Source organism: Condylura cristata, unplaced genomic scaffold (assembly GCF_000260355.1).
Source record: "Condylura cristata isolate star-nosed mole 26May11 unplaced genomic scaffold, ConCri1.0 scaffold00010, whole genome shotgun sequence".
Taxonomy (NCBI): domain Eukaryota; kingdom Metazoa; phylum Chordata; class Mammalia; order Eulipotyphla; family Talpidae; genus Condylura; species Condylura cristata.
Window position 1 is genome coordinate 48,255,205 of NW_004567111.1, and position 26,467 is coordinate 48,281,671.

At 33.8% G+C, this 26,467-nt stretch overlaps 1 protein-coding gene across 2 annotated transcripts in view; it reads right to left on the reverse strand.

Moving 5' to 3' along the window:
* Positions 1-26,467, reverse strand: part of TRPC4 (transient receptor potential cation channel, subfamily C, member 4) — a 188,157-nt gene that overhangs the window by 15,351 nt on the left and 146,339 nt on the right. For both annotated transcript variants that reach the window (XM_012723340.1, XM_004680219.2), the window contains exons 5-8: positions 19,364-19,503; positions 12,081-12,394; positions 4,893-5,088; positions 926-1,120 (exon numbers count right to left, since the gene is read on the reverse strand). In XM_012723340.1, coding sequence (XP_012578794.1) covers positions 926-1,120; positions 4,893-5,088; positions 12,081-12,394; positions 19,364-19,503 — 845 coding nt within the window. The remainder of the gene's footprint in view (positions 1-925; positions 1,121-4,892; positions 5,089-12,080; positions 12,395-19,363; positions 19,504-26,467) is intronic.

The following is a 26,467-nucleotide window of genomic DNA, read 5'->3' on the forward strand; positions in this document are numbered from 1 at the left end:
GTGCTTCAATAAACATAGGAGTGCAGGTTTCTCTTTGAATTATTGTTTTTATCTTTTGGGTACATTCCTAGGAGTGGAAATGATGGGAGAACCTATACTTTTAAAGCACATGCTATCTTGTAAACCAGTGTTACCTCAACAACAACAAATATAGATGATGTGAGAAAGAAGTAAAGAATGACTTGTACAATGTCAATGGTTTGTCAGGAATAAAGCTCTAATTCCTTATATTTTCAACTAGTATTACTGGAACTCTTGCTTTTCAATATGAAAGAAATTTCTAAAGAATGTGTAATCTTGTAGCAGAACACAAGGATGGACTGATCAGTCACAATATTTCTTAAAAACAGTTTCTTGACATTTCATATAATTGGAAATAGAAACAAAATGTTGAACAATGAAATATATTCTAAAATCACTGTGCTTGAATATGGCACACTCTTTCCAAGATATACTCATTTAGTCACTGAATTGAGCATTATTTTTTAATCAAGATAATATGATGCTTGATGGATGTACAGTGGGCACTAACAATATGAGGTATCCCAAATCAACATTCTCCCTTACAATCCAGAGAAGTAGATGAGTAGGCAGTGCCACAAATAATCTGCAGTTATAATCTGAAAATTTCTAGAAATTAAAGTACCAAGAGAGAATGTGCTAGTTGTCCAAATCCTGATTGGTGGTTCTATGTGAGTCCTGTGTAAACAATAGTGAGTCCACTTAAAATAGCACTAGACATCAATATGGGGAATGATTTTGTGTGAAATTTGTAGTTTTTTCAGTTTATTTGACATGGTAGACCTGTAATACATATTTAGAACATAAAATGAGAGAGAACAAAAATATCAAAAATTTCTCATAAGAATACAAATAAATTTACAACCACAGTAAAAAGAGTAATACTAACATGCTGTGTTCTTACCCCTATTGTTCCAAAACTTTCTGGTTTTCTTCTCATCTTTTTCTTGCATAGGTGTGTCCATATCCATTTGATCAGATACCAAAGAGACTTGGGGCTGGGGATGACATTGAAGGGAGTGGGCAGGGTACCTCCTTCTTCAAAATAACTCATCCAGAGCTTTGTTCGAGCAAATTTCCATTCTATGTCTGCATGGTCCTGAACAAGAAAATATGATAACGGCTGACAGGTTTCTTAATTAGTAAAGTGAGATAAATCTCACAGAAAGCCTGTAACTTAACTTTGAGTGACTTGTGGAACATTAATTAAATTGCTTTAAAAAACACTAATTCTGGAAGATAGTCATCTAAACATTTCAGATGGTGTCTTACCCTGGTAGGAGTCAGCTCTCTTGTCACTTTTCATTCTCCCCTCTTCAGTGAAAAGGATATCTAAAGTAATCCCATGCTAAAGAGACTGTGGTGATTAGTTATGACTTGAAGACGAGTCTTCATTTCCTACACAGCAGGCATACCCTGGCTCAGTTTTATTAATTTCTGGCTACAAATAGGGCACTCTGTCTTATGTAAGACCTTAAACCCCTGCCTACCTGAATGGCACCCTCACAGATGCTCATGCCTTACCCTTCTGGTGTTTTCAGGAAAAGTCTTACTTGTTATATTTCTACACGAATAATTCTTGTCCACCTTCCGGCAACAGGTATACACTCAGCAGTTCCCCTAACAAGTATAAAAGAAGGCTTCTGCCATGACATTGAACTTGTATATAACTTTGGTCAAATGGCATCAGGTAGGTGTGTGGCTAATGGTGCCCATCAGTCTGAGACTATATCTTCCATCATATATTAACCATTCCACTTTGTTAATCTCCTGGAAAAATGTAGGGACATTTGTGGCAATTAGATATAGGACAGCCAGTTTCCTTTTAAATTAGCTACAAATCTGATTTATGCAGAAAATCTGGGAAGTAGGAGGTGGAAGAAACTAGGCATATTTTCATTTTAAAAATTTTAAATAGCTCATTTTATCCCATTAATGTTATTAAAAAGAAAGATTTTAGAGTAGGAGAATAATCTTAACAATACATTCTATTCTAATATTTCTAAATTCCTGTGTGCTAATAAATGCATGCATTAAATATACATTTCTAATTTGAACACTATGAGTTTTGTTCTAGATGCTGAACAGATTGAGCTTCTAACAGGAATCACCATCTAGAAAATTCATGACCTTATTGCTGCTTAGCAAATGTTTAATTGAATGGATTAGTGGGTAGATAGAAGCATACAAGTTAATTTCACTCTCATTTTCTCTCTGCTTCTTTTCCTCTATTTATCCCCATTTTCTGCTCTTTCTGTCTAAATAAGCATATAGATTCTGCATTAATGAAGAAAAGCAAATATTTTTATTCAGAAATCATGGAGAATGGAACTCAAGGATTAGCTCAAGGTAAATAGAGTTGGTCATTTAGATATATTGTCACATATAGACCTGCCACAATATGTCACAGGCCACATATAGACCTGTGAGTAGTTTGTGCTCCTTCTAATTCTTTGATTTTCTTAGGGAGCTCCAAATTAAAACTCTTCCTGACTTCACATGTTGTTTTATAGCTCTCATATGGTAGACTCCTGTGTTCATGGTTCAGGGTTCTGAGAGGGTCATTAACAAAATCTTTAGTGTATTGAAAATCCAAAGGGAAAGTTCTTAGCTGGCAATAAATAAATCACCTTCTTCTGCCTAACATGTAACTCTTCAGCAGTATTTAAATCTTAGCTCAGATATTTCCTATCCTGGAAAGTCTGACTTGAATCCCACCCAATTCAGCTGCCTCCTATAAGACCAGCTTCTTCCCATAACACCATCCTCTCTTCTGTGTGTATTCTCATCAAATTCTTAAATTCTTTGTCTCAATATTGAAATTATTTATTGACTTTTACGAGTCCCTACGAGATCAAATTTTTCTCAGAGTAGGGACTATATCTCTGTATCCCTTAACACAAGCATATGTCTAGCATGTAATAGGTGCACAACAAATATTTGATCATCAAACAAATGAGTGAGAAAGAAACACACTTTCATGTGAACATGTGAACTGCACAATTGCTTTTGCCTTTCAACTATTACATTTTCCTTTTTTTTTTTTTAATGCTTTACCCTAAAGCTTTGAGTTTGGGCAACAGTACAAAAAGAAAAAGGTTTCAGGGCAAAGACTGCTATTCTGAGACAGGTGAAAATCAAATACATGGCTTGTCCCTGTTGTAAAGAGGCTGTTTCCGGTTCCCAGGTCACTCAACTCTCAAGTCATATTAGCGTTTCTATAAAAGTAGAAAGCTGAAGATCATTCTTATCTCTGTAAGAAGTAACCTGGATAAATGTGTCTCACATAGGAACAAAATGAAATGTACTATTGAATAATGTTCTGTTGGTAAAAGCAGCACTTTTAATGCTTTATGGGAATCAAGTTGTATACAGAGTTTTTCTGTACCTATTTGATAATTAAAGGCTTCCTAATTTTTTTGGAGAAGTGGTCTAGAAAAAAAGTCCATATTTTAGAACTATGTTGACTAGAAGAATACAACATATCTAGAACAAATATATAGGGACCTATAAAACAATTCAGGTATGTAAGATGCTTAAGTTAAAGCTTTACAAATGCAGATATTCAGATGTAAAGGCTAGGTTCTGGTATAACCAGTAGCACTACTTTAGTTCTGTGAATCAGTAAAAAGATCAACCATTCTTATGTTTTATGCACTTTTTCATCTTTGACACATGTCTGCATAAAGACTAAGTAAATTCAGAAAGCTGCTTCTCAGAATAACAATATCCCAAGGGTTTAACTATAGACACAAAGATGCAATGTAATTGTAGTTATTTATACTGAAAATGAAGTCTACAACTACATTTATAAAATGCTACTTATATATAAATATGGAAGCTTAAGAAAGATATTCAAGCACAGGTTTCTTTTGTCACTGTTACTGTTAACCTTAGACATAAGTCATATATGAATACATTCAAGGGGTTTTGTCTGTCTTATCCACTACTGTGTTTCTAGTTCCTAGAATAGTACCTGCAAGCAGAATAAGTACTCAGTAAGAATTTTTTGAATGAATGAATGAATGAATAAGTGAAGCTAAGTTGTTTGGAGTCCAGAATTTCAAATAAATACATATGCCAATTTATATTCTGTTACAGAATTTAGGGTGATGGATGCATCCTTTTTTCTGGGCTTTCAGAATCTGAAATACCTGTGTGGATTTTTTTGGCTGTTTTGTTTTTTGTTTTTCCTTGCATCTCCTTTTTGGGTTGCCTTCTTTTTAAGATTTATTTATTTGTGCATACAAAACTGGGGTACAGGCCAGAGGTGCAGGGGCAGTGAGAGGATTCACCAGAAACAGAGTGGGGAGCAGGACAGGCAGATCAAGGAAGTACACCACTGAGGGGAGCAGCGGTTGGGTCAGGAGAGGTCTGCCGCGCCATGTGTATCATCTCCTGAGCAGGGATCTAACTCATGCTGAAGTGGCTTTAGCTTCTTAGTGCTGTGCTTTAACCTGCTGTGCTATCAGGGAGGGCCCAGGGTTGCCTTTTGTATCTTGCCAAGCAGTCATGGGTTTGCTTTCATCAAGACTATAGGTTAAAAGGACAGAGACAATGCACAGCCCAAAGGATGGCACAGAAATGAGTTGCCTGTTCATAAATTATGCCTCACATACTAATTCTGTGGCCATGACCGTCTGGCAAGACAGATTTAGTTTATTTTATAATCATAAGTAATTTGACACAATTAAATGAATAAACAGCCAAGTATAGTAGAATACCTTTTAGAAATTTGAATTACTATTTATGTTATACTTCTGGTCAGTCTCACCAGTAGCCAATTAACCAGTGATTCTAAGATGAGGGATAGGTAGGAACAACACCACTGAGGAGTGGATATTGAATAAAAATAGAGTTACTCAACTTACAGCAATCAGTTGGTAAGAATTATTCATCATAGCTATTAACATGTTGAGTAGAACAACCAGAGAGATGACATTGTACGTCCCGAACATGGTGGCACCGACAAACTCAGTGAATTCGTGCTGTGCTTTGACGTTGGTCACATATAAATTGATGAGTCCAAATATTGACCAAAACAGGGACTGAAGAGTCTCAAATAACCTAGAATAAAGATAAAAGGACACTAATAGCTATATTAATAGAGTCATTATGCAGGAAGATGTTGCAATATAACTTAATGGTTTATGCATGTTTGATTAATTTATCAATAGTAAAGTAACATTTTAGGTTCTTCTAAAATTAGGTTTAATAAGAAGAAATTTTTTTCATCTTACTAGCACAAATGGTGATCTTGATTTCCCCATCATTTTGAAAACTACATTTAGTTTCCTAGAGCAGTGGTGACAGATGTGACCCACAGCCCTTTTTAATATGGTCCCTTACATAAGGATGATTTTTGCTTTTTCAAATTTTGGGAAGAAAATCAAAAGAAGAGTGATATTTTGGGACATGTGGAAATTATATAAATCCACATTTCAGTGTCCAGAAATAAGGCTTTGTTGAAATGCAAATTCATTCATGCACCGAATTTCCCTTTGTGTTATAATGGCAGAGGTGAGTGTCCATGTGACTCACAAGCCTAAAATATTTATTGTGGTTCCTTCTCACAGTATGTTTGCTGATCCTTCAGTAATTTAGGGTCACTGACATCCTTAAGCTGAGACTTTGATAAACATCAGTTATTTTATTCAGTTATGCTTTTGGTTATGGGGATGTTAAAAATATTGTTACCATTATAGAGTTCCACAATTACATTTGAAACCACAGATAATTATGGAAGCTTACAAGGTATCTCTGAAATCTTAGATGATTGATTTTTTTTTTTTTTTTTTATATTTCAGAGGACCTTTACTCCTGTCTGAAGGACTAAACTTTAAATGTCTAAAGGGAAGTTCTTTAGCATATTTTAAGAAATGAAGCACAGTAAAGAGTGCCTCAAAATCTAAAAGAATTGTTTAAATTTAAATGAGCTGGTGTTTGTTTCAACAGGACCAATATAAAACATTAATAGAAGTTTATAAAGAGACAAAAGAACTCTTCAATTTTCTGATAAATGGTTAGACCATGCTTGTAGTTACATTATTAGAAAACCAAAAACTATCTCATACTTGGCATGGTGACTAAGCAGGTAGAATTTCAGCATCTAGAGAGAAAAGCATTAGTTTGGAATCATGTTGTAGGACTCAGTAAATCATATTTTCTTGGCAGCTCCCAGGCCCAGAACATTGTTCCACTTACACCTTTATCAAAGGTGATCTGGGCTAGAGCCTGGTTGGGTTAGTCAGTCATGGTCAAGAATCCCAAGCAGACCGATTTATAGTATGGCCTGATGTGAAAAGATGATCCTACATGGTCAGATATTTTCATTAAGAAAGTTTATCTTAGAAATCAAGGACCATTTTGAGATAGTTGTGAAAATGGGTTGAAATGACAGGAGTGGTGATATAGACGTAATCACTGGGGTTATGAAAAATCAAAGGTTTGAGATAGTACGAACTCAAAAGCAGGAAACTGAGAATTAATAAATTGGTAATAAAAATGCTTCAAAGGCACACATGTGGAGAAACTGAGTCATATTCACATTGGTTCTCAGAGTAAAAATCCCATGGCCCAACACTGTGTTAACTTCTGGTCTTCCTGAATCAGGCTGGTTCTAGATTCTGCCTTTCATAAGATCAAACCTTGCTGTGAAGATCAAAGGGCTACAACCCTGTTGTAATTCTTATACCATGACTTGAAACAGAATTTCTAATCTGTGTAACCAGGAGAATCTAACTAAGGATGCCTTAATTGGTGTTCAGGTCTAATTTTCTCAAATCCATTGCTTCATCAAAAAATAATATTTTCATATCTTTAATTATAGAATTAAATTTTAATTAAAGACCATGAAACTTAATTGTTTGCTTATGTATTTATTTTGCAAGAGCCATTCAGCAATGGAACAAGTTACCATACAGTGGGAAGGGTGCTAATCCAATCTACTTCAGTCAGTGACTTGTTAACTGGATGTGCATTATGTGATCAGCTTAAAATCAAGATGTCAGAGTCTAAGAAAATCAGGGAGAGTTTAATTTAATTCACTGTCTCTAGGCAAAGGCCACTAGAAATTATTATTTGAAAACTTTCTGAGGAAAATAACAAATTTGACTCAAGTTCATGGGGTTCTTTATTTTTGGTAACTTTGAGGACAGTTTCTAAAATTAATGACAGTGTCATTTGGATTCAATGTGAAATTGTTTTGTTTTTTATCTCTCTAGTGTATATTCTCACTGTGTATGTTACAAATACAATTCAACTAGTTTTCCCCTGACATTGATAGCCGTTCGGAGAGAACTAAATGTTACATAAGTGATATAGTAAATTCTGCAAAATGATGCCACATTAAATCCCATAACAGTTGTTTTTAAATGTTCAAATGGAAACAGTGATGTAGAATAAGTGGATTGTTATGGTTGCATAATATTGATTTGCTTCTGTCTAAAAAAGGACAAGTAATTATTAGGCAATATTAGCAACCTATTTTACAAAATATTTATTTACATTTTTACTTACTATTGAAAAGGAGAAAATTCAAAATTTGTGATTAACTTTGGATGTCTTCTTCTATTTATTTTACTTTTTCCAGAGGAATAAACCAGAAATGAGTTTCAAAGAATAGCTCCACTAACTAAAATATATTTACTTCTTAGATTAATTAATGCTTTAGTATCAAGAGTTGAATATTCCTAAACTAATTATTATTTTTATCATATGAATTTTGAAGTCACTCTGTTAACATTTCAAAGCCCTTGCTTCTACAAATGTTTTCATAATTAATGATTCAAAAATCTAGTGATAGCAATATCACCTATAGTTTGCAGTCATTAGTTGTACATATTGCAAATTGCCTTTTGTGATTATTTTCCTAATTCTATAATAAGATAAGGACAGAAAACTATGGAAGATAATGTCACACTTGACTGACACTTAGCCTAAAACACTTGTTGAAGATTAATACCTGGTAATTTCTATTAGTTGAGGTTACAGTATAGCCTTCTTAAAGATAATATTTTGATATTTTGTTTTTTATAATATTTTCAATTGCTACTTCTAAAAACTAGCTTGGTTCCTAATTAAATACTTACAGCTGGAAAAAGCAAACTAATAAAATGTTAATAAAGTCCACCATTGAAGTTTTCCTTTATCTCTTAAGAGTAAAGCAATGAGGAAATATAAATTAGCACTTGACACACATCCATCTTAGTTTATAAGGAATAATGTAATAACAAATCAAAGTATGACTAAAAATGGCCAGTTTCAATTATGAGGGGTACAATTGCAATAAACATCAAAGGGTTGTTTTGTTTAAGAGATAATATTTGTCATAAAGTCCATGTCTTCTTCATAATAGAGTACTTCACCCAGAGGCTATTATCTTAAAATTATGTGAAGGATCACTCTTTTAGTAACATGTAATTCTTCCCACATTAAAGAGCAAAAAAGTCTGGAAATAGGAAAAGAGCAAGAAGTGTCCATTTACTTGTTAGAAAATGCACAATGACTAGAAAACACAGGACCCTCTTTAAGTCCAGTAGGAGTCTCTCTGACTAGAGGGACTCAAGACAAGCATCCTGGAAAATGTACATCACAGATAGTCTTTGGAAAGCAATGAAATTATGCTAATTGGGAAGGCAGAAAAGGGGCATTCTGGGGAAAGAAGGTAAGACATATTTGGGTATTTATAACCCACTGAAAGCATTTACGAGAAAATTGTTACTGGGGAATGGAGAAAGATGAGGCTTGAAAATTAGGCCAAGGGCAGATCACTGAATGACCTTGTTTGTCAAACTAAGAGATTTAACTGTGTCCACTAAGGAATGAGAACCGTTTAGGTACTATGGACAGAGGAAGGTCAAGATTATGCTTTAGAAAGATTATTAAGGCAACAAAGATGGAAGACATAGGGTGATGAAAAGCCCAGCACAGGGATAAGATTTAGACATGGGAAGTGAGCAATGGAGAGTATACCAAATTTATAAATAGCAGGAGTAGAGTTCTGCATGTGAAGGGGGTGGCTCCTACCATAGGAAAGGGGTTCTGAAGCAAAAGAAGCAAAATCAATTTACAAATCAAGATAAAGGCTACTGTTGTCAACCTCTCCACATGTCTCTCACCCATGTCTCTCACCCATGTCTCTCACCCATGTCTCTCTCAGTCTCTACATGTTTCTTCTCTAAGTCTACGAAGTCCCTCATGTAAGTCCAAAGTCAAGAAGCTAGCACCCTTCTTCATCTGTCTCCCCTAAGCCCACCTGCCTTCCTGTTACATAGCTTCAGCTGGCCACTCAACTCTGACCATCATTAAGTGAGGGTGGGGAACGTCAAACTTCCCATTTATGAGAATGCTTTTAACAAAATGATGGAAGCAGCAGTCAAATTGCAACTGGGTGGAGAGTAAATAATAAAAGGAAGACATCATGTTAAACTTATTTTCAGGAGTACTTAGATGAAAGGAAGGAGAGAGACAGAATTGATGGGGCACACAGCCTTTGCACTTGGAGTACAGGGACTAATAGTAGTGTATGGAAGAGTCAGGTGAGAGGTGATATTCTACCACTGTAGGTGATGATTAAAGGAAGCCAAACAGCTAACATTGTTTTTATTACATTGTATGACACATACTGCTAGCTTCTTGACTTTGGACTTACATGAGGGACTTGGTAGACTTGAATGACTTTTACATGAATTACTATGTTTTTTAATTCTCTTAGAGAATAAGATAGCTCAGATGGTAGGTGAGAATGCAGCAAAGTCTTAAATTTATGAGGATTCAGAATTTAAAAAAATATAAAAAAGCCCAAGTACATCATCAGATATACTTTCACAGTGATTTATAGCCATTATATCGAAACAGGATCATTTAGGGACTGGCAACTTGCACGTGTTTATCAGTACATTGTATATTCAGGTATGTTAATAATGCTAGGAGTTATTAATCTGTTTTTTTAAAGTTTTTGAATAATGTTAACCAAAAGTAACTTGTTGCTTACATATTTATAGGCCATTATCTGGAAAATAAAATTTTAGGTAGAATACCTGATTTATTTGGGTTGAATGATTTGGGCTAATTATTGTTGATATTTGCAATTATTTGTTGCTTTCATGATAATAGAAGATACCATCAGTTTGGATACAATTTAATAAATAATCTAAGCAATTACATGTGTTTGCTTTAGAATACAACTTATATTAGACATTACATGAGACTTCTCTAACATCACTTTTCTTTAACTGATGCTAAAGTCATGTCATAATAGGTCACTATTTGCCATGAGGTCACTAATAGAGAAAGGGGATTCCTGAGAATATTACGGTCACATTTATCAAGATAAGATTACATCTAGTGCTATTAATTACAGATGAAGTAGATGTCTAAGAAAGGACAGGATTTTGGAAACAGATCTGTTCCCTGAATTAAAGAAGACCTGGGGAAGTAACACATTCTAGGTACTGTGTGAGAGTTCTTTCTGGAAGATACAGCTTGGAAACAGCAACAGACATAGAAGGCATGTCTTGGCAAGGTCAAACCCTTGTAAGATCTGGTCTTACTCGCCAGAGGGCAGATTATTAAATCAATGATCACAACTGACAGGGAAAAGATATATCAACTGGGATACAGCACAGTGCTAGTCACCAGGATGTCGCTGTGTGGGGTCATGCAGACTCTGAAAAGAAATTAGGAAATATGAAGAGACCAAGTAAACTGAAGAGCAGAACTGTTGCTTAACAAAAGAATAGACTGGGGAGCAAGGGATAATATGACGGAGGTGTTGGGAGGACATTTTATTTCCTTTTGGATTTGTGATTGTATCAAGTCTTTCAGAATGAAAGGCTGAGCTTAAATTTCTCTATATGCAAATTAATGGATGTTTTCAACATTGGGCTCAAAGGTAAAACAGATACAGAATTGAACCAATAAGAGAATTTAAATCATAACTGACTTAATTTATGTGATGTTATTGATTTCCTCCCATTTCAGAAATCATTATACTCTCATATTACATAAAATTATACAATCACCTATGAATAGGGTCTTACTTTTAAGGTCACTTACAAATTAATTAGGTATTTATGTGTGTTTACTGTATCAAGAAAAATCACTGAACTTCATTCATTCATCTGCTAATTATCTGTTAACCAAAGGGAAGAAAAAGGACATGGATGCCTGCAAAGTGTTCTCTGAGGACTCTGTGAGTATCCAACAAGGTAACTATGCTACCAGCATACCTGATAGTGGGACTGACCTTGGAGGAGGCCTAGAGCACATCCAAGTAAAAGCTCACAGAGAGCTTCCCATGTATCATAATCATGTTCTAGGTTATCTTGGGTTTCTATTTTGGATTATTTTTACATATTTCGATTTTTGTGCACGGAACTAGAAAATATTTGTAAGAGGTAAGTGAAAAGTCTTTTAGTACCTAGAAAACACACAGGGAAAGTCAGAAAAGCTCTTGGATTTTCTATATGACTAATTATATATATAACATACACACACATCTATCTATCTATCTATCTATCTATCTATCTATCTATCTATCTATCTATCTATCTAATCTATCTACCTAGATCCTTCTCACATTAAATACACACCATACATGCACACATATCCAGTATGTTTATTTTAAATTTTAGTAAAATGGTATTTTCTTTTAAATGAGCTCAAAAAAGAGAAATGCATGTAAACTATATGTGTGTGTGTGTGTGTATACACACACACACATATATCTTCTCTTTCAATGTGCTTGTAAGATGACAGTAGGTCACAGATTTCTGTTTTATTACACATTTTAAATCAGCTTACAAACATTTTTCTTTTAATGACCTCGTTTAAAAGAAAATGCCATTTTAATAAAATTCAAAATAAACATACTGGATGTGTATGTGTGGTGTGTGTATTTATTGTGAGAAGGATCCATTTATATTTAAGACCATGCTAATTCTGATTTTTTGCATTTAGCAAAGTGTTCTCTGCAACCACTTGTCATAATTTTTCAAATTATAATGCAACACACTCTAAATCTTAACATTACTGATAAAAACATCTGTTGGACTTACGTCGAAAACGCATTATTCTGTTTTTCACATCGTATGCCTTTGCAGCTTAATCCTTTTGTTTCTTCATAATAGAAGTACAGTTGATTCAGGCCATTTGCGAATGCTAGTAACACAAGGCAGTATATGAATAGAAACTTCAAAATGTCCAGGAGCATCCTTCCCAAAGAGATTTGCAGAGGCCCCAGGTGAGAATTTGCTGTGAACAATGAGATCAGGCGCAAGGAACTGAAGATGTTTGCAATAGCAAATAAAGCTTCTGCCACCAGAGTGGGATGCCACATGTCCCAAGATTCTCGTGGATTAAGAGCACTGTACTGGAAGAAACAGACAAAGGAAAGTTAAACAAACACATACGTATTGCCACTGCAGGTAGCTTCAGCACCAGGAGTGTTGTCAGGAGGCGGTTGTCCTTTGTCATGATGAAATCCCCAGGAAACTTAAGAATTTACGGAATTTATAATTTATGAATTCCTAATATGTCCTTGTCTTTTGTAGTACTTGCTAACACATGAAATGTATTTGTCATTGACCAATCCATGGAACATAAAAAAGAAAAGGAAAATGATATGTAGGGAAAATGTGATTTTCTATTGAGGGAAAAATAGCAATATTATGATAACAAAGCTACATTCTAAAGGTAAACAACTAACCAGTGGCAGTACTTATCATGGTTGGCTCATTTGCTTTCTAATATTGGTAAGGATACAAATTACCTGTAAGTGAGTAGAAATTATGATTAGTTGTCTTGGAAATGGTAATGCCCAATCAGAGAACACTGTTAGTGCTTTGTATCTGTTACATCTAAATGTAGGTAAAACCTGAGAAATCATCCTTAGAGTCAATGTTGCTTATTTTTGTGTGTAATGTATAGACAGTGTGCTACTTATCTCAGCATATCTTAATTAGAGAACTTAGGAGATTTGGGGAAAATATTTGCTACACTGAATTTTGACTAGATTAAATAGAACTGCAAATTAAAATGTCAGTTTTGAATTATCTAGATAGTTAGCTATATTAAGAGTACAATGAAATTGATCTCTTGTACTATTTAAGTAAATTGATATCTTTTTTTAAAAAAGCATCCTTCCATATTGCATTATGAAAGCCTATAATTAAACCTATATGAGAACTGAGTACTTTATGAATTCTCTTCTTTATACACATGAAAAATAGTCTGGATAAGGGGATATTATCCTTAATAACTATGTCAGAAAAGAAAACAAGCTTTACTTCTTTATGAGACCCATCAGAATATTTTTATTCTTTTTGTATTATATTTTATACCAAAGATGTTTACAAATGCTAATTAATTCTCTTGAAACTAATAGATAGTTTTTTTTTTTTTTTAATTCTCTGAGGAGAAAATACGTCACAAGCTCTTGATTGTGTTCAACACTCAGACTCTTGCTTGAGTGACAATCAAAGTTTGAACTAAAGGAAAATTATTTTCTATTTTTAAGTCTGGGTAACTGTTAGTGAATATTTCCACTCCTAGTTTCAGCATAAAATAGAGAATGATTGAAGATGGAGAAAAACATTATTTTTTTAAGGTTTCTTTAATTGATTATTGCAAATATTCGAGTGAAGGTCTGTAGGGTCGAATACTACCCATTTTTCTCCATTTGGTCCTCCAGTGTGTGATGCTATCTTTTCCTTCAAGGGCCAAGATCTCATTCTCCTTTTTGAAATTTCTTTTGAAAACATACACATTATACATCGTCCCTCTGTTGATGTCTAATTCTCTCTCTCTCTTTCTCTCTCTGTCTTTCCCACCACTCATCTGCTTTAGGACTATCTTTCAAAATATACAAAGTATGAAACAGGAAACAGTCTTCAGGATATAATTGTTTCCTTGAAAATTTTCACACTATTTAATCCTATGCCCTGCATGTCATAAATGCTTTCCATTTTACAGTCTTGAGGTGCTAGGTCCTGTCCCAGCACATTTCTGGTAATTGTTGGTAAATCTAAGTATGTTCGTTCACATGTATGATGATCTAGGCTTTCTGAGAAAAATATGGTTGGCATCTGGGTGAAATGATGTTTGAATGGCAAATAAGTCCTGGAAATTAAAAACAGAGACCCCTGAGAGACAGAGAAGCATTTCCCTGGAACCATCTGCTTATATTCTAAAGATAATAAACACAGGGATCTTTGCCTCCCCAGAGAAAATTTGTTTGCTCTAGTAAGTTAAGGTCTCTCTCTCTGCTGCTCCAGGGAGAAAATGGGCGGCTGGCACAGCTGCAAAAGTAGAAGCTCTGAGATTCACAATTCCCCAGTTTCTCTCCTGAGGCACAAATTCCTGTAAGTAAAGAGGACATCTGACTATTCATGTGACTCTGGAGGACCTGGAGCCTGGGGAACCAACACTGACACTTATATAAGTCAGTTGTCTACCCTCTTACCAGAAACTTCATTTCCTGTGAGGAATAATAAGCATTTACATATTAAATAATTATCTCATATCATTCTTTCAAGCTATGCATTTCAGTGTTTCTCCTCTAGTTCATATAAACATTTACTTAGGTTTTAAATTCAGTCACCCTTTAACAAGACAATTTAAAAATTCTTGCAAGCCATGGTTTTCTTTGAATGTGTTGGAAAACTTCATAATCACTTCAGATTATTGAAGATATATTCCACACCTTGCATTAGGAATGAAAAGGTCAAGTTTAAGTCATTTATATTAATTTTAATTCATTTTTCATTTTTGCATGTTTATCTCTAACCATTTGCGGTAAATCTCAGTAGCCTTTTTCAGTTTCCTTTTTCTCATCAGCCCCTTAACTGTTGAGTTCATGTCAAGTCTTTTCCCCTTCTACTGACTCTGGATCTTTTCTGCGATTCAGCTGTCAGTATGTGCTGGGCCTCTAGGTGTCATAGACTCTTCTTCTTACAGTATATTTTACATTCTGGTGCTTCTTTTTCTTGGGCATATCATAGGCATCTCAAATGCACAAATTTTAGCATCTTATTTACAAGGTAAAAACCTTTCCTTTCTATAAATCAGATAACTAAGTAATAAAAGTCAACTTTATTGTGATATGTAATACCATATTAAATAATTAGGATTAAAATCTCTATAGCTCTTTTCTATAAAAGAACATTTTTTAAAAATCCCGTAATTTGAAGAGTACATTGTAATTAAAACACTTGTGAACTAGAAACAACATTTACCAACTTTCAAGGTGATAAGGGTAGTATCAATGAGATACAACTTAGAAATAATCAGAAGAATGATGCTGTAAGGAAAAAAAAACACATCGTGATTGCTAAAGTAAATGTCATTTTTTATAGCAATTTTTACTTTTAAAAATCGTGTTAAATTCACAGAATGTTAAACACTGCATTTAATCATATGTTAAATGACTGAACATCAGTATGTGAGATGAGTTGTGTCTACGGAAAAGGGGACAGGTCATATTTAGGAGGAAATGAGCCTTAATGAAACTAGGTAACATCTCATAGTTGTTTCCAGGCATCAACAAACTCTGGATTAACATTTCATACCATACCTAGTGAGGAGTGGAAATGACTGACAACCTACCTCTTGAGAATTAGGAGCACATTAAAAAAAAAAAAAAAGCCACAATCCATAAGCCATGAAATGTTAATGAAACAAGTTATGCCAAGAAGCACCATCAAGTCGTGCATGGAAGAAAAATATCAAAGTCATAGATACTTCTTTTTGCCTTTTTCTCTACAATGTAATTGATTGCATTGTATTTAAAAGCAACTATTTGTTGCTTTATTAAGTCCTATTCTGTGGCACTGTGTTGAATAATTTAATCTTCACAAACATTTTATAGGATTTGATTATTAGTTATATTTTGCACATAACAAAAATGAAGCACAGGTTAAGTAATTTGCTCCAGATCACACAGGTAGGAAATGGGCTAGGTAGAGCGCACACCCATGGTGAATCAGAGCTCCAATCTCACCACAGTTTTGGTAACAGCCTCTTTCTTTCACCTGTATATGAATTGTCTTTTAAAAGGATCCCCCACTCCTGGTGGGTGAATCATAAAAGATGAATGAATTTAAAAAGGGTGATCCTTCTGCCAGCCCTATTATAAAATGTTCTCCCTCTAGACAGAAATATTTTCCTTTCGGGGCACCCACAGTGTTTTTGGTTTGGATGCATGGGTTGGCAAAACAAACAACCTAAGGCGGGTGTGTTTCACTTCCATTTATGCACCCACAGACGGGCGAAGAGCGTGACAATCCCAGCAAAGATTCGAGCTATCGAGCTCCTTGACATGGTAGCCTGCAACATAGGAGACCAATCTGCTATTTGCCAGGGTGGCGACATCAGGGTGATTCCACCCACCTCGCACTTCAAAATTAATAAGCCACCTATGTTGCAGCACTTCTGTTGTTTTCAAATTCAACCTTTTATCAGTTTCCCCTATGTCCACTGCTCTACTTCTGCATCCATCCACTAGAATCATTCTCTGTTTAATTGTACTAGGGATTCTTACTTATAGAGGAAAATCCAAATTCTAATAACATGTGCAAAAGCCTTCCCATCCACTGTTTTGTGTTTCATCTTTTGTAAATGCTGGGCTCCTTTATGCACTCAGTCTTTGGCACATTCTGTCTTTCCTTCAGGAATGCTCATGCATATTCTGGAATGTGACAGAGGCCTGCTCCCTCTGTCTCTGTAATTCCACACTGCCAGTTCAATTCAGTTTCTTTCTTGATGCTGCCATAGCCCCATGCAGAGCTTGTCACATAGCAAGAACCTGATTTCTATGAATTTCTCTTTCTTTCAGCTGAGTGTGAATTGTTTGAAGACAGGGGCTTTATCTTAGGCATCTCAGCAATCAGATCACAAGCTGCTTTCTTAGTATACTTCCATTCATTCTGATTGATTGCTTTCCACAATGGTTACTTGCTTTACTTATGGCAGGGTCTTTTTTTGTGTGTGTACAGATAAGACCTTTTCTGTAATAGTAAGTTAAAAGTCATTAAGAATTAGCATGAAAAATTGAATTGTGAAACAAAAATAAGGTAAGGAAGGGATAGCCAATGAATAAATGAAAGTGATATCAAAGACTCCCAAGGAAAGTCTTCTTTTGATTATTACCATGTTTTGATAAATAATATTAAGGAAGCTGCATTAAATAACTTGCTGCAAATCATATATAGACTGTGCATGGTAAATTCAAGTGTGACTCCAGAGCTGAAACTCTTTTCAACTAAAATAAAATGAAGGGTCATGAAAAAGATTTTGTAAAGAGAATTCTAGTGAGCTTATGGCATATAAAGAAAGAAAAAGAGACTGGAGAAAGAAAGAAGGAAGGAGAGCACTTAGTCTAATAAGAACTTCAAATATGTCAACCCATTTACTTCCATACCAATTGCTGAAGGTAGAAAGTATTCATTTTCTTATTTTAGGAGACACAGTGAGGTAAAGAAACAAGTCCAAGTCACACAACTAGTGCTTGACAGAGGAAAGAACTTTGTTCACGGGACCTGACACTAAAGCACATGTCCTTGTTTAACTCAAGTCTTAGTCACACAAACGGATCATTCAGGAAGAACATTAATAATTTATATTGACTCCTATGGTCAAATTATATAAACAAACTATAGTATATGCCTCCTAAAGATTTCATTGTATTTGTCACCATCATTTGAGGTGATTTCTGAATATTTCTCCTCTACCCTTTTTATGTGAAGAAATATTTAGATGTCCTACAGATAAACACCATGTAAATATAATATACAAATTTGTGCATCTTAATATATTAATATAAAAAATATATGTGGTTCCTTTTGAAATCAATCTCCTATTTCTCTGAGCTTTTGAACAGAACTCTACTGTCCAGTGCTACTCAGTTTTGTTAGACAGACTATACAAGTATTACCTGATGAGTTTGATAGAAATGCAAATTTGGTCCTTTACTAGAACCTAAAATTCTGAGGAGGGAAAACAATCCATGTTTTATTAAGCCCTCCAGGTGATTCTTATATGCCCAGAGGGTTAAACAGAATTGCTATAGTCATACAGTGCCCACAATGTTATACCTACATGGGATCTCAAAATACAGGTAACCACTTTTCAACGGACACATGTCCAAAGCAACTCTATAGATAAATTTAAGAATCATTACAGAGGAAAGATAAATTGGACAGAAATGCACTCAAAACTGCATAGGAAGTCCCTCTCCTACATAGATTCGTAACTTCCTTGGTGAAGATGACATCATCATTGTCTTAATGTCTTCAAGGGCACTGACTTCTATGCAGATAGAAAAAAATACCAAATTGCTTATATTCTTAAATAGACATTTATGGCTTTCTATGATATTGGTAGAAAAAAATTTTTTTTTTTTTCCTAATGCCTTACCAAAAAATTTTATCTGAACACATTTTGGAAACGATAGTCTTTCCACCTTAGGTCAATCTGTACCTATTACTGCTAAATACTTCATAGAGAGTCTCATGTCAGTATTTTAAGACCTAGATGAAATAAATAGTGGTTCACTTGCATTGTCTAATTGCTATCACCAAATTACATGAATTATTTATGTAAATACTAATTAGACTTTTTTAAAAATAAATTGCTAATCATTTTGAAACAAGATTTTTATTTTCCAAGAGAAAATATAGGGCTAAAAAGAAAGGCAAGATGTTGAAAACATTTTCTACAGTACAAAGTAATCCCAATTATTATTGTAGAACAGAAATGTTTTATGTAAATTATGTGGGTTCAGATAAGATTGATGTACAAAATCTGGAGGAGTAATGGGTGTGTGAGATTTCAGGCACTGACATGTTGAATGGGATACGGAGAAAGAAATTATATTCTGCTCTAATTATATCAAACTATATTAGTTTAAACTGAAATAATTTCAAAGCTTTGAAAGAGTAATATTTTGATCTGTCTATGTAATTTTATCAGTTAGTTATAACTGATAAAAATAGCTTTTGGTTGTGAAAATTTAAACAGTGTTTGAGGTAGAATTTCATTAGAAATGGAAAAGATTAGAAATTGGGGTAGCTATTATAGAATTTTGAGGCATCAGTTCAATTATATACAAGAAAAATGGGTGCCAACTTTTAATGAGCATTAACTTTTTAAATTTTAATTGATTTTACTATAGAGTATGAATTATCTGTGTACTTCATATATCTCTAACAATAAAATTATGAACTCATATATAGACATATATTTCACATGCAAGTAAATAAGGTTCTACATAACATTATTAGTAAAATTAACATTAAATGTATATAAGAATTAATGCTTTATCAGCAACACAAACAAAAGTTACCTTCACAAATGCAACAATTTTCAAGGAGATTGTTGCTAAATATAAGGAGTTCATCACAAAGTCCATTAGATTCCACCAATCATGGATGTAATCTTGAAGTCCTCCATCCCACATTTGTTTAATTTCTCCCCATATGAAACCTGAAATTATAGAAAGATTAGTTGTAAGTGCAGCTTTCAGTGAAATTTCTAAGAAAGAGGTCTACAATTTTAGAATCATAGACTGAAAGATGTAGGAAGCCACGGTTATACTAAATGCAACATAAGTATTGACAGAGTCTTAATCAGATTTGAAAAACTGACTTATAAACTAATACTTTAATATAGAGTCATTTTGACTCTACACTGAGTCAAAATGATAAAACATTTCTCCACCTAGACAAAATTACTTCACAAATGCATTTAGGAAATGGCAGTATATCTAGTGAACATAACTGGCTTAATACCTTTAAGCAGGATACAATGGTATGCTTTGTGAACAATTAACACATTCAGAGACCTGATTTCAGTTTTGGACAAAAAACACGATAACAATCATGACACTCTGCTAGAAGATTTTATATCTAGCAATAGTTTTAAAGCTATATCCTCTTCCTTTATTATGATCATATTTTTAATAGGAAATATCTTATTTTCAAATTCTAGGAAGTGCTTCTAAACTACCACTGTATATTATTATTCTATTTTAATTTATAAACCTATTTCTAGAGCCTGATGGTGAGAGTTATCCAAATATCTAGAATTAATAAATATTAAAAGAAAATATATGACTATATATCTACATTTAGCAACAGCAGTAACAAGACTGGTAAGGTAATGATAGCATAGAATGACGAACATATACACAGATCCACATTTGTCCTACACTAAAAGAAAAAAAAAACTTGACTATAAATTATAACTTTCCATGAATCCATCAGAAAGATAGGAAACTAAGGAACTTAGACTTCAAAGGAAGGCAAAATCTTTCAAAGAAAGTCATGATACAATCAGCAGATCATCTGTAGCAGAGAGCAAGGGCAAGAGAGATGGCCTCATTAGAGATGATAAAGAATATCTTTTTAAACAAACTTACTAAAATTGTGTGTAAACTAGCAGTAGGAGATAGAAACTTGTGAACCTGTGGAGAGTTTGCATCCACTTTCATGCTCTTTTCCACAGATGAATAATTATTTGCTGTTCAACAAGCTGATTGTAGGAAAAGACACAGGTCCTACCAAGAGATCCTCTCCTCTAAGGAGCAAAACACTTCAGCCCCTTGGGAGAGGTAGAAAACAGTTAGGACCCCCAGGGTTTGTGCCAGTGCTCTTAGAAATTTCCACACACAGGAGGAAGGTTTGGAAGCTCACTTCTACGCCCAGTCTACTAAAGTTTTATTGACTTCAAAAGGAAAAGTTCCATCCCTTATGCCAAGGGATAGGCCTACCTAAGACTAATCCTAGACCAAGACAATAGAAAAACTTATTGACAAGGACAAGGTAACCAGTAACAGCTGGCAAGCACTGTCAAGATGAGGAGAACCTGGATAGACTCCAGTTGAGACATAAGTGCTTGGGGAAGTCAAAGCTATAGATGCAGCAACAATTTGGCAACCAAGCCCCTTTGAGTTCAGAATGTTGTAGCATGGGCTGGGGATCTCATGAACAACAGAAATATATTGCTCAGTTCTGAAACTATGAACTCAAGATCAGGGTATCAATATGGTTGGGTGGCTGGGTTTGGTGAAAGCCCTCTTTCCTGTTGAAGATGACTGATTTCTCTGTATATCCTTACATAGAAGTTTGTGTCTTGCCTCTTTTTATCAGTGTACCAATCTGATGCATGAGGATTCCATCCTCATGACCTAATTATTTTCTCAAGACATAGCCTTCAAATATCCTCACTTTGGAGGTTAGGATTTCTACATAAGACTTGGAGGGAAGGCGCAGACATGCAATCTGTAGAATTTGGGTGTTGAAATGGACTATGACAAGGAAACCCAAACCCGAAGCTTAGCTCAGCTCTTGACTAAGTTGCCTCAAGTGCACGTACAAATTAATGTTCCAGAAGGAGAGGCATGTCCATTTTCAGGCATACTTTTGTCTAGCACAGTCAAAATAAATATCCTGAAAACACACACACACACATACATCATGATGTATTTCATACTCAGATTTTTTAAAAAGATAAATAATATTAAAGGGAGAAAAATAAAGGTCACATTATAGCCAAAGAAAGATACATAAGACTGATGTTAAATTTACTGTCCAAACTGTTGAAGACAGTGATACCATGAAAATGCTCAAAGGGAAAAAGTTAAAGGCAACCCTGAATTTATATATGGCACTGTGGCTCTAATTAATGAAGGCAAGTGACTTTTCAAATCATCAGCACTTCATTGCTATGAGATCCTTTGCACAAAAAAAGGAAAGTAGCAATTTTTTTTTTTAGGTGCAATGCATATAATACTAACCAGAAACTTAGGTTTCTGACTTATAATGAGAAATGAAAATATATATCCATATTTGGCTAAAATAAAACTAAATGTAAAACATTTTTTCCTGAGTTTGAATTGCTCTGACAGATATCTGACTGCTTAAAGCAAAAGTTGTAGCAATGCATTATGAATATAAAAAATATAAAGGAAATTATATGACAACAGTAGCACAGAAGATGAAAGAATTACAGCATGCTCTCAGAAATTTCTTATACTACATGTAAAGCAAAATCATTTGAAGTTAGATTGTGACAAAATTTTACATTATAAATCCCTGGTTACCCTCTTAAAATATTTAAAATGTATAAATAAAGAGCCAAGTATGTAGTTAAAATGAATTTAAGAATAGGAACAAATGAAAATGTATAAAGAAAAATGGAAAAATACAATAAGGTGGTAGAACACAAATCCACCAATGTCAGTAATTAAACAATATGAAATGTATGATTTAAACACATTAATTACAAAGGTTACATAGGATTAAAATGTAAAACAATTACTCTGTAAGTAGTTGGTAGGTTAAAAGTAAAGGTTTAAGATATCATGAAATATCAATCAAAAGAAAGCTCAAATGGCTGGAATACTATGAGGAGACATATTTCAAAAGAACAAATGTTACTAAAGTCTGTAAAGAATATAGGATAAAATTTTTAATTCACTGAGAAGAGACAGTCCTGAATATGTATACAATTAACAAAATAACTTGTAAGATGGTATCGTTATTAGAACTGGAAAAAAAAAATGAGAGGAAACTACAGTTCTAGTTAGAAAGTCCTACATTCCTTAATCAATAAAAAAGTAGACAAAAATTTAATACAGATGTAGTAGTCCTGAATAACACTATCAAGGACATGACAATTACTGAGTAGACTTTTTTCAAGTGCAAGTGTAAGATTCACCAAGGTAAACTATATCACAGACTATAAAATGAGCCTCAATTTATACAAGCTGAAATCATACCAAGTGTGTGTTTATGTTTACCAACATAATAAGCAGCAAAGAAATAATAAAGCATAATTGAAAAGTCCCCAAATATATTTTTCTTAGCAACATATTTCTATAACATTTGGTCAAAGAGAAATTATAAGAATAATGTTCAAATATTTTAAAATTATTTTAAATGAAAAGAACACCAAACTTTGTGATGCAGTGCTTAGGATGGAACTTGTAATTCTAAATACTCTTTTCTACAAGTAGTAGGTCTCAAATCAGTGATCTCAGTTTCATTTCAGACTCCATGAAAATAAAAACAAATTAAAACCAAATAAGCCAAAATAGAGTAGAACAGAGAAAAAATCCATTAATTTTAACAGATAATACTTGAGAAAGAACACCAAATAGTTCTTTGAAATGGTCAACAAAATTGATAAATCTCTAGCCAGGATGGTTAAAATATTATGGAGAAGATATAAATGATTAATATCAGAAATGAAAAAGGGGGCATCAATTCAATATAGATCTTGCATTATGGGGGTAACATGAATAAAATGTACTTAATAACCATAAATATTTCACCACTCAAATGAACTGAACATTGTCTCTGAAAGATATAAACATCTAAATTCATTCAAGAGGGCATGAGTAACCTCAGTTATCCTACACTTTCCAAAGAAAGCGCTTATCAAAGTCATAGTTAAAAAAATCTTCACATCATCTACCATATGCTCCAGCAATTCCTTTCCTAGGAAATTGCCTGAAGAATGCAAAAACCCTATTTTGAAGAAATATGTGCACACCTATGTTCACTGCAGCACTATTTCCAATAGTCAATTTCTCAAAACAACCGAGGTGCCCAAAGAAAGATGAGGGGGTCGAGAAGTGGTAGTATATACACAATAGAATAATAACTACTCAGCTATCAGCATAGAGGAATGCTAGCCTTCTGCAGCCACTCAGATGGAACTCTAGTGGACAATGTCAAACAAAATAAGTCACACGGAGAAAGACAAGTATTGGATTGTATTGCTTAATACATGGACTACGAAAAACAAAACAAAGTGTAAAATAAAGCCACACTAGACAGAAGTGACCAGAGGAGGAAGGGAAGGATGAGACCAAATCGGAGAGAGCACAGGACTACCTATGGGTGCTCTGGTGGTAGATGTGCAGTAAGGCCACCTGAAAAGATAGATCCTATACCTAGAAAATATAAATAACATTGTAAACCAATGTTACTTCAATTTTTTTTTCAGAAAAAAATATGTAAATGTCAGGGAAAGGCATTGGAGTAGGTAGACCATGAGCTGATACTTATAGTAAACAACTCAGAGGATGTACTACTCTCTAGAAATAGATTTAAGAGATAAGGAGGTTCAATTTGTATATATTTGTATGGTAAACAAACTCAAAAAGGCTTAACATTTTTCAAATTATGCTGAACCAGAATGCTACAATAAGACTGTTCTCTGAAAGGTGACACTTTTGAAAATGCTTGGGGGTATCTTGGGAATAAATCCAAGCTAAACAATTTATAGTTAGATGAATATAGACCCAATGTCTATATCTGTATATATGTATATAGATGAGATATATATATATATACACACACACACACATATATATATATGCATATACATACATATACATTTTCACCATTCATGTTCAAACCTAGTTTATCAATTCATGTTCAAACCTAGTTGATCACACAAATAATTTTCATGTATGCCTGAATAATTGGGGCTTGTCTCTGAAAGAGCAGTAAACAGATTATCCTAAAAAAAAATCATTTAGTGTAATTTATCACATCAACAAATTAATGGAAAAACTTGATTTCAGTAAATGCAGTAAATTCATTTTACAAAATTCAGCAGGCATTCATTATAAAACTTTCAGCAAACTATGAGCAGAAGGGAAATTTCTTGATTAGATAAAGGATCTTGATAAATATCTGTAACTAAAAGCATAACTTTAACTCTGCAAAGGATCAGAGAATAAATAATTTAGGCTTTGTAATTAATGAATGAGTATAACTATATTACAAGGAAATAATTTAAAAAACTATCAAAGGGCCAGATTTGACCCGAATTGTCAAACCTAGTTTGTTATCTTTTTACAATGCTAATTACATGATCGTGTCTCTCAAAATTTTCTCTCTGTATCAGAAAAAAAAAATGTAGTCTACAATTTAAATGAAGGCAATATAATCCTAAGAAATTGATGCTAATGAATAGAAATAGATTTTAAAATAAAGAAATATAATAACTGATTTCATTTTTGTTGTGATTTATTAGTTGTAAAATAAATGCATTACTTTTTTACATTTTCTATATGTTTGAAAAAGTATATTAGACATGATGATGGTCTATCATTAATTAATGAATCCTCACAGTGACTAATATTATTAGTCAAATTTTGTATTTTAATTTTAAATTACATTTAAATTAATAACCAAGATAAGGTCTGATTTCAATTGAATTAATTATAGTTTTGCATCTTAAAGTATACTGTAGGTCATGGCTTTTTTGAGCTTTTGTGTTTATGTCCTAATTTTCCCTTTGAGTGTTCTTTCATAAACAAATCTCTCAAGAGTTCAGATAAGAGTGGGTTTTAATTGGAGATGGATAATATTAACTGATTCCTTTCTGAAGAAGGAATATATCTGAAATGAATCAGACATGATCCATTCACTGGATTTTACAGTTTATGGGAAACAATTTATTTTATTTTCTAAGGAAAAATGCATGGAAACATTCTACCTCCCACATCCGTGGTGATTTTCACTACTGAGACTGGGTACATTCTCAGAATCATACATGGAACCACAACCTACACCAGGAAGCTAAGGCCTAAGGACAGTGTGACTAATGTTAAATTATGCTGTTCATCTAGGTCTCAACCTCCTTAATGTTCTTAGACAACATTTTCTGAGTCTTGAAACTTCATGATGTAACTTATTTGTTTTACTTTGCTTGAATCAATGCCAATTCCCAGAGATCAGAAAATCTGAGCATGCAGTTATTGACTGAACAAATCAGTGCTTTTCAAGTTAACTTTCCAAAGGACATGGTAAAAAGAATTGGACTACTTTGGGGTGAGTGAGGTTGGTTCAGTTAGTAATCAGCTTCATTATACTAGCCAGTGGTTTCACCTTTCTAAATTTCACTTCCCACACTTTAGAAAAAAGAGGATTGGATTCACATGAAATGTGATCTAGATAGACTTACACAGGGTATAAGTCTACCCCAACCTATATACCCTGATATAAAGCTAGGCATTGCTTCTTCCTGTTTGGATTATCAACATTTTATTAATTTCATCACAATAGCTACCATGAGAAATAAAATTTATCCTGTATAATGGGACATAGGTATGTCTTTGTCTTCCCCAGGACACAGAAATCGCATATTTTGATACGAAGTTTAAAGAAAGAAACTTTCTTGCCCAATATAAAGAAGGAAATACCTAGCAGTAGAATTGTTCCAAAACTAGAATGGAGTATCCTGTGGGCTAGAGATTTCAATCTAGATCTGGGGATATCTTTCAGTAATCATTCTCCAGAGAAATTCTAGCAATGAGTAGAAATCTTGTTTAATTTATCTCTAAAGATCATTTAACCTCTATGAATTTGTAATTCCCTTTTTTCAAATTTAAATGGTACATAAAATTAATGTTTTAAAATATCTGCTGACC